The 10247-nt window shown below is 42.1% G+C and overlaps 1 protein-coding gene across 8 annotated transcripts in view; it reads right to left on the reverse strand.

The window, feature by feature from the left end:
• The window catches only part of Gyg (glycogenin 1), a 14066-nt gene extending 4066 nt beyond the window's left edge, over window positions 1-10000 (reverse strand). Inside the window, exons 1-5 of one of the 8 annotated variants that reach the window (XM_086975029.1) lie at window positions 3899-5089; window positions 1544-1860; window positions 1069-1377; window positions 638-793; window positions 186-375 (exon numbers count right to left, since the gene is read on the reverse strand). In XM_086975029.1, coding sequence (XP_086831155.1) covers window positions 186-375; window positions 638-793; window positions 1069-1377; window positions 1544-1860; window positions 3899-4112 — 1186 coding nt within the window. In that variant the 5' untranslated portion in view covers window positions 4113-5089. Of the gene's footprint in view, window positions 1-177; window positions 376-637; window positions 794-1068; window positions 1378-1543; window positions 1861-3097; window positions 3242-3898; window positions 5106-9418 lie in introns of those variants that run through there. The other 7 variants (XM_022814743.2, XM_086975027.1, XM_022814741.2 and 4 more) reach the window with 7 other exon arrangements.
• Window positions 10001-10247: the final 247 nt, after the last annotated feature.

The raw sequence follows: 10247 nt of genomic DNA on the forward strand, positions 1-10247 counted from the left end.
CACAGGCAGTGCAATCACTAGGCTCAATAGCAGATAGATAGGCCTCCACTGTGATTTGAGCTTGCGCAACATAAGGATCAAACAGCAATGCCATGGGGTTTAGCGGTGATCTTCGTATGGCATAAAGAACATCACTTGCCTAAACCATAATTGGTCTACAGATGTGAACCGGTTTATTTACTCACCCGATGGTTCCATGGCGGCGTCGAGCTTCTTCTGGATGTTGGCGAAGGCGTCCGCACCTAGGTAGTCTATCTGACCACGTTCCCACGCGAATTGCCGTGCTTCTGGCCCAAGTATTTGCTCTACGGGATAGTTACGCAACTCCTCAGCGCTCCTGATGCTTAGTTTGGACATCTCGCCAGCGAGCCCAGCCTGTGTACCGTCAATCAGTGAGGTGATTGCATGAAGAACTATTAATCGGTGTGTACTACTGCTGCATTTGAAGGAGGATTCCTATACTTATGATTTGAACGTGTTTACATGTACGGCAGCAATCAATTGGCATGTTATATTGGTAGAGCAACCTCAACCAACGTGTACGTTAGTTTGTACTATTGAACTATGCAATAAAGGAAGAAATCAATAAAATGTCTGCCTGTATAATAGGAAAAAATCCGGCCTGTGATTCACTTACACAGTTGGGCGTAAGTCTTGGTTGAACGTGACTCATGAAAAGGTTCCACCACACTCGCAAGTGTTCTTGATAATTTATATCGCCGCAATCTACGTAGTTTGTTAGAAGATTGTAACTGTAATGCCACGGCTTACGCGCACCCAAGAAATGGACAATCTAGAATATACAAAAGACCAAAATACAACATTCAGCAACTACACATGTAGGGAGCAAATATTCTCTAATTACGGTTTGGATATGTTCAAAGATATGTTTTCGGCCCGTTACGTACATGTGCAGAAGGTGGAACGGGTTTCTGAGACAATTGTTGAGACAATCGACAGCATCACTGATAGGAATTGAGTTCGTTATGAAAATTTTGAGCGAAACGAGCATCTAGCTAATGAATCTTATTATATCTCTTATCTTATCTTATATTACTAAAAGAAAACCTTGACTGTGTGTCCGAATTTCAGGAACGCAGGAAGATATGAATAAAAGACGCTTGAATTCATGTTGTAGATAAATGATAGGTGTCGTGCGATGTCTTTGGTAGCCCAGTCACTGAAATAGCTGTTGAGTAGGCCCTGGTCACCTCCGTCGTAACTGCCTTCGCGATCTGCAAGCGCGACGAGTTCTTCAAAGGTCTTCACTGAAGGAACAAACACAAACACACCAGAGTTGAAGCAATCAGGCCATCCCACATCGGGAACCGCACTCAGCTCTTCACGTTGGAATAATTCATCGCAGTTTTTCAGCACCTAAAACATGTAAGATAAAAATCGAGTTACGAGTAACATTTTCTTACTTGTTAATTCTAAGAATTCTTTATAATAGTAATCAAATAATGTAATAATAATAAATAAACAAAAATAAACCGAATGATTCAAATAACGTTTGAAGTGTTTCCTAGTAAATTCCACTTACAAGCGTGTCGGCATCCAAAAAGACACATTTTGTGTATTGAGTAAGCGTCCAACAATGGATTTTAGTGAAAGTAATGCCAAGCTCAGGTCGTTTGAGGACCGCTAAATGGGCGGCGTCATTCGAGTCTAACAGATTGACTTCTTTGACGAGGTCGAAAGATTGCTCGAGCAATCGACGCATGGGGGTAGTCACATGCGACGTGATCAGGATCGCCAACTGGCGGCATGTTCCGGCCTTCCGTAACGAAGCACTAAGCACCAGTGCACCGATTCCATACGTATCGTTGGTAGCGAGTGTTACCCACGCCTGATCCTGACCTACGTCAAGTACACAAATAACGATGGAAGAAATAAGGATTTAGTCATAAGGTACAATGATACTGCTATGCTATACTCAGTCTCAAGTTTTTTTTTTTTTTTTTTCGTTTTAAAGCCTCGTTATTTAAAGCTGTTGTCGAAATACACAGATGTTTCATTTGCGGTTACGATGCACGTCAATCCACTGAAAAGTTCGACAGTAAAACATTTTTTTCAAGTGCAGCAAAAGAGACGCTCTTTTAACGAAAGCGACCAACCAATAATACAAAAGCGATAGCACTTGTTTCATTATTTATAATAAAAATACCAACATTTGCAGACCCAGTACGGTAGTCACTATAAAACCCATTGTACCTGCAAAACTATACACCGCATATCTGTAAACGTTTTCTGTCCCTGCGACAGTTCTATTAACGTTCCTGCGAATACAACAAAATAGAGACGATTGTGTTTCAACGCACTGAGGGTAGCGATGAAACTAACTTATCAGTCCCAAAAGCACTCTTTGCTACTCTTTTTTTTTTTTAAATATTTCCCCACTTCTCAAATTTGGTATTAGTATTACCGTTTGTACTATTACACAAAAGCGAATAGGCTACTGCGTTAACTTGTCGTACAAGATCCCTGCCACGAATCGATCGATGGGGCTTGCCGACATCGGCAACGGGAAAAACAAACATATATACAACCCCACTTTTTTCGATTATCACTATAATAATAACAACAGTGATCGCGAGCAGCTACTAGTGCCATTTCCGAAGTGGGGAAATATGACGGTCCTCATGTGGGCGACTAATCGGAAGATGAAACGTCTCTGTAATCTGGAGCACCATTTGGTAATGATGGGTTTTCTATGTGAAGCCAGCATAACACGAAGGAAACAGTTAGTTAATGAGCAGGGTGACGTAGAGACCAAGGTATACTACGAAATACACAAATGAAGCTCTTTCGCGGTTACATGACAGAACTCGTACTGTAAACTACTATAAATGTATTCTATTACGTTGGTTTCTATTTGTTTTTATCAGCAATAAGGCAATGCTTATTGCCAATAGTTGATCAGTTACCTATTACATCATGTGAGCATTTTCGTTTTGTTAAGGTTGAAGTGCGTAAGCGTAAACGAACCTTTTGACAAAAAAAAAGAGTTATAATTTATATTCCACCTTCCGAAGCACATATCAAATAATAATCGAGATTATGATAATAATAATAGTAAACTAGACAAAATACGAACAAGCCATAAAATTCGCGCGTCGTCTTCAAAAACCCGCGTGACGTTACCACTAACGTGACCGCTACTTCACGATGACCACTGACCTTCGAGCTTCTGTTAGTCCGAGAATTCTAGCAAAAACAACAGCTCTTCGTTATCCACGAAAATAATGATACGATGGCGATAGTTGGATAACAATTTCGACACCTATACAGGTTGAATTTTAGCAGCAACGGCAGAATTAACCGCACAACGAAACGGAGTGTGTTAACATCTTCTTAAGTGATACAAATAGTTCCTTCCAACGAACCTAAAAATTGTTTTTGAAGTAAGCACGCTTGCCAAGAAAGGTTTCGATAAAAAAAAACAAGGACAAATGATGTTACAAGCAACGCTTCGAAGATATCAGCAGTCATTATCAGATATAACCGACGCTGTAGCGGTGGTGCCGTTGAATCATTACTGGCGTGTCGTGCCACTTACTTACATTGAGAAAAAGTGTTTTTAAATTTTAATCATTTTCTTCGCATTAAAGCCGTTCGAGTTTTGGACAATGTCGAATTACTACACATAGACTAATACGGAATGGCTAAAAAATAGATATCGTCACTAGGTGTTGACATGCAGCTAATGTCGCGGTATATATGTCCAGGCTGATCTGCAAGATTTGTACTGGGAAAGGTACAACCGTGTTCATTGGCTGAATACCATGGCCGCATTGTATCATAACTCTAGTGCATGTGTGGTGTGTGCGTCGCCCCTGCTCTTCCTATCGACAACAGCAATGAAGATGATTGTAATATTCAGCAGATGAATACGCACCAGTAAAAGCATCGTTGTAGGCTTCGTCTTCTCCCCAAGGAGGCTCAATAATGCGGATCTCCGGTGGTGGGGTACCTGACCAGCATGGTTTCCCCATCACGTCGAAGAGATCCTGCCCTCTACGCTTCTTCTTTTTGAAGGTCTTCAGTTCATGAGACGATATAAGGGTCGTCCGTGTATAGGATGATCCAGCTACGCCAAGCGTTCCACCCATCCTCTCAGTGGTAAACTTTTATCAGCTATTGTTAATGTATAAAAGACCTCGCCTACGTGACTGCCGTAGCACGTCGAATGATTTCGTCTTTTTCTATTTTTTCTTGGCCCTCAGTCACCCGTCGTATCCAACAGGACACGATAGCGACGACGAGGATCTCGTCATCAAACAGGTCCTTACAGAACCTGCCGCTGTTAACCTGCCGAATAACGGCCGTTTGTCTATACAGCAGATAATTGCGATGGCAGAAGCAATTCGTAATAGTGGGAGTAAGTCGCCGGCTCCTGGGGATATGTCGGGGGCGATGCAACATTCAGTCGATGCAGCAGCGGTCCGGCGCATCGGCGTATTCGCACGAATGGACCGATACAACTACTCTTGGGGCAGCTAGGGAACTTATTCTTGCACAGCTCCCACAGGGAGTTGTACGATGAATTTGTTCTCACACGCACCGCTACACGGAAACAGACAGACGGTCAGACAGGTACATGTACATACATAAGCACACACGCACGCACCTAGAGTAGGCAGTGGGTTGGGACGGTGACCTAACGACCAGGCCTCCTAGGAGGTCACTAACGGTTGCACGCGGAGGCCTGATGCCTTGCGAGCCATCTCTCACGATTGCGATCCTCGCGCCCACCACAGGCCGTAGCGTTTCGCTGTCAAACGCACGCTGTGCAGCTTGCTGCACGTAGCAAACCGCCTGCCATTAGGGAAGTGATTCGAATCGAATGTCCATCGTTTACATGACTCAAAGAAATGACGAGCTTTTTAGGTGTTCGCTCGACAATTACTTGTTGGCTAGCTTGCTCTTCAGTTGTTCGTTCACTGGCCGCCTCGGGGTGTCCGTCCAATCTACAACAATTCGAAACCAGTGACGAAGGAGACCGAGGACGTTGGGGTTTGCCTTGCCCTCGAAGATGTGGCGCGTATCGACTAGCCGGCGTAGCACGTACTACAGCTGGATGGTGCTATGTCTGTTTGGCATTCAGCGATGGATAGAGCTAACCCAACGTTGGCAGCAACCAACGCGCAAGGGAAGGAGGGTAAAGGAGACAACAGCCCCGCGCGCGTGCGTGTGGACCAGGCAGATGGGGGAGAGGCCCTGGCATCATTAGCGGAGAGTGAGGGCACTTAAGCGCATAGCCAAGATAGGTGCCTTCGTTCGTTCGTTTGTTTGTTTGTCTTGAATGGAGAAGTGCCTGAGTGAATCGCACGTGCCGCTGCGTGTGTCACACAAGCGTGGCGATGACCACATCAGAATATACTAGGCAAAGTGCCCATGTTATGCATGCAAGACTAGCCAATAATCAGTTAGGGAACCACGTGCCTTTCGAGGCAACACAGGCGCCTAAACACAGGTAGCTCACTGTCTCACTGCCTGGTAGTCTGTGTCTCCGCCATTGGCTTATAGAATTCCAAGCGTCCCATAAGCGCAAGCCGATCTAGTTAGCTATAGATAAGCTGATGCACGTTTCTTATGAGATTCAATTAAAGGTCGCATGGGTTAACTCTGTAGACATCAGCAATGGCATCACAACTTAAAAGTTATAGGCTCCAAAAGTAGATTTCTATATTGCTAAATAATTTTTTTAACAGGAACCAGAGACCTGAACGATGAGCCTGAATCTGTTCAGTCACAGACTGGGTAGGAGCGATCGTATTCTATCGACAAGATTACAGTATCGATTCATAATAAAGACAGGATGTAATTAAGACATGACCTATTATAAGATATAATATAATATCGCGTGTGCGTAAATTTTGTAATATTGGACACTGATCAAAGGAGCTGTGTAAATGAGGCAGGTACAAAATGTAAGACGATGGAGGTTTGATCAAAACATTTTATTTTTTCGTTTGAAAATATCATGTTAACGAAGTAAACCATAATCCTTCTACAAAACGCGAGGTTTTCTATATCGGTCCACAAAATTTAGAGTTCGAAATACAATAACTCCTGATGAGCTTTTTTTATCGGAGACCACTAAAAGCGGCTACAAGTCTTGTAAGTATCTTAGAAAGCAAGCATGGCACGCTTTGCACGAAACAACTCACCCTTTTACCTCAAAGTACCTCTCACGAATTTCAAGCCAAAGCCTTCTTACAAAATGATTGATTTGGTGTTCTTCAAAACTTAAGTTATCGATGATGGAAACACCCCACCCAACGAAATCACACAATCAGCTTAATATAATTATATTATTTTACAGTTGCGATGACAATTACGTTAATAGCACATTTACGTAGAGGTGATATCGTCTTTATTTAATATAATACCAGGAAGAGGTAGTCTACACTGATAACCACATGATGGGTTTGTACATAAACATGAACTTTCGAAATAACTACAACGTTAAACAGATAAAAAAGAATTACGTTTCAAGTTTGATGATTCCACGGTCACAATATAATAACGAAGCTTCGTACGCACTTCAGTTTTCATCTTTTCACAATAGTAATCGTATAGGCATTTTTTATATTCCTCGCCTTGCGCTAAAGGTTTACAAATATGTAGCATCTTCCCGTGACAGGACGGGTCTAATTTTTGTGTTCTCGCAAGGATTTCTGCAAATGCAGGAGTGGTTGACGCATTCATGCACATAACAGCGGACATATCGATCCATCCATACCTGTTTGGGTATTTAAAGAAAAAATGAGGTAATAATAATTATATTAGCCAAAATACCAATGACTCAACAGATAGCGGTGTTTTTTTCGAACCGTAACTGCCGGCGTTGATGTATTGTCCAAAATAGAGGTCTTCCTCTTTTCTTTCGTACTCGATGGCACGACATGCCCTGCTACTGCCCATTCGTATACACTATATACGAACTAATATAGGAACTAATATAGATGACAAGGCTAGTTCGAGCATAGCAGTCATAATAGCGCCACGAGCGGTAGCGGCATTGCTACACTGGCGTACGCAAGTTGATCTACGTGGTAGTGGGTAGAGGGCGCCCATTCGCCCTGAAGACAACGAAAGCAACATCTACCAAACCCTTGGTACGGTCTCAGACAAACGATGCTGCGATGTCGGCTACGAGAAAGATAACCGCGTACTGTTCCCATTGCTGAGTAACGACAACGATAACAGTTATGCTGCGCGACGTGCCCTTTGTCTATCAGCTTAATCCAGCCAACCTAAAACGTAGTGGTCGATGCATTGCGTTACGCTATACGGTAGTTCAACGTTGCTACTCTTATGGCTGCCGTTGTTTATTGCTGAGTCTAGCTTGGCCCATCTCAAGCTCACTGAGGAGAAACCAGCCGAAAGTAAATACTTTCGGCTTTGCGAACAAACACGTGAAGAATTTTCGGTGTTATTTATATTCTCAACGGGATTTTCTTCAAAATATTAGGACTCAAAGAATTTTTTAGATTATAAATATTTTAAACAGGTTTTTCTTAATATCAGAAATAACCACTGATGCGCTGACCTATTACGCAAATATCTATGGATCCACATTGTTATGGCAATATTTACGTTAGGCGTGTTATTGTTGCACTATAACACTTGTTACGGCAAGAGAATCACGGTCTATATCAATCTCGTTTTAGAGATCCAACTTTGACATCTTTATTTACCGTAATTTAGCTCATTTACATGATGGATCTTTATTAGCTCGATTTCTGCATATTTATCCAGTATAACTAAGTTTAATTCAGAAGCGTGAAAATTCATTTTGTGTTTGGAATCCCACGGGCTACGCGGTAAGCCTTAGAACGGTTATAATAAAGCAACATTTATAAGTCCTTCAGTAGACGCGTGTGTGTGAACGTGGTGACCAATAAGATATACAAAAAGAAAGCTCTAGCTGCCCATAACTAAGGGTACCCGACGTTCTCACTCAAATGTGCACACACACAGACGCCCATAAACCACAAACTCTGGTTTGTGTATCTACCGTCACGAAAAAAGCACTACCAGCCGTGCTGGTTTAAATCCAATTGGAAAGCTGAGTTATTTTTTCTGCTACTGCTATTAGCAGAAGTTGTAGGTAACGAACAACAAACTGTACATGGTATATGTAGCATCAAGAAATACATCTACATTTCGAAAAGGGCAATAATTTATTTTCTATATATAAACACTGCAATGTTCTCTTCTGGAAGTTATCTCAACACCGATTCGCCGCTTAGGAAAAGCAGATACATCAATATGTGACCGGCAGTACACATGTTAATAGCTCCTCAGTGATCACGAAGATGGCCTAAGTATTTTTCCAACTATTCTGTCCGACTCTCCGACGACCGAAGTTCTAGGCAGGGGGCACATTTTGTGCATGATTTCTTGTGTTTTGCGAAAGAAGAACCGAATTTAAGATGTGATTATTTATAACAAACTGTGCTGTTTCTGCTTGAAAAAGATCCCTCCGATAATAAGGAATAGCAGCAGTATAAAGTGCCAATTTAATTAAATTGATCGGTTCATAATTAGAAAGCTGACCTATAATCGATCCTGTATTAGGTTAGTTGCAGTTAATTTTTCATAGAAGGTTACGAATAAATCTAAACATTATCGATAGACAAGATTTGCGTTGACTGTCATAAGTCGTTGATTAGACCAAGGAACGATTGAAATCAATCAATCAATCAATCAACCTTATTTGAGCTTTTGGCTCATCGTGCTATTTCAAAACGGCTTTCGATTATAACTGAAGTAATTACATATGGTTTCGGTTAAGTGGTAAGCTATTATCATTGTTATTACTCCAGATATTGGTTTTTATGAAAGTGCTCATCGTTTAAGATATCCTAGATGTGGTACTGGACGCGTGCCATCTATTGATCGCCTCGATTTTTTCTCTTGCGAACAAATTTGTTAGCAACTTTCGGTTTATTACTAATTTAAAAAAAATTTATTATTTTTTTAAAAAATGTCTTGCATATTGATCTGAGCTAGTATCATTTGAAAAAGGCATAATTTAAAGGCATACTGAATAACGAGTGGCGAAGGTAATGGCCACCCTGAGATTCAATTTTCATTATCTATTCTACAGAAACGCACTGCTTAATCAAAGATGTCGCGTCCTCGGGTTAATTTAGTCGTCAATATGAGGGTCTGTACATGAACGATTTTTAATCAAATGCCGCTTATTTGCACGTTCTATTGGGTCATCACTGCACGTCCACTCATTAAGCCTATCGCTTGACTGATATTCCTTTCGGTTCGTGTTTTGGAAAAATCGTCCTCAAGCTTTAGATTTAATTGATATTAGTGTAAAACGTTTGAGACGATGCGACATACGATTTATATCGAGCGATTAATTTGTATGTAATTTACGTTGTTAACTCACCCATAATTACTTGGTTTTTTTTTTTGGCCTTTTGGCTGAGGAACGAAACTGTTGTAGTTTACTTCAACACTGAACCAAAACTATTCGCTGCGTGGCCGGAAAGGCAAGAGATGCCGCGCGTATGAACACCACCAGAGATAAATTCGCATTAAGCCTTTTAGGCTCTTTGCTTGAGCTTTCGTGGGGCAATGCACGGACCAGTAACGGCCTTCTGGTTTACCGCTTTGCTACAAGCGTTGGAGAGGAAGACATCAGTAGTCCTGCTTCGCCTAGCGTCTTTCTATATTCACTCACCACAGTCAACACGCTACACTGACTTGACTCGGCGAGAAGATCTCAGCCGCTAGCCTTTCCTGGCTGGCTTTCTTTGCTGTTGCCCCTGTAATGACGTTGCAGTGAGCGTTCGCTTGGAGGCGACGGTGTTCTTGTATTGTCTCATCGAGTATTGCAGAGTGCGTCATCGCGCAGTCGTGCTCTCTTCGAAAGAGGCCACTGGGAAGCCCTACTATGGCGAGGCGGTTTTCGCGATGACAAGGGGCAGCTATCATGCACTTAGCTACGTCAACCGTTCCACGATCTAAGAAACACACTTTCACCACATCTGAGCATTCTTCCCATACCGTGGTCACATCAGCACGACCCCAACTAATTGTCAGACAACACATTCACAACAACGTCGATATGGGCGAAACGTATTGGTTCTCCTTAGTCATAGACATGCGGTCTAGAACAGCACCGGCTGTCAGAAAAAGTCAGCGAAAGAAAACAGTCTCACTGAATTTCATGTTGCGTGCTCTTGGTTGATATTTTTATCCCACAATAGGTGAAA

The sequence above is a fragment of the Varroa destructor genome, unplaced genomic scaffold (assembly GCF_002443255.2).
Source record: "Varroa destructor unplaced genomic scaffold, Vdes_3.0 BEIS01000007.1, whole genome shotgun sequence".
NCBI classification, from domain to species: Eukaryota; Metazoa; Arthropoda; class Arachnida; order Mesostigmata; family Varroidae; genus Varroa; species Varroa destructor.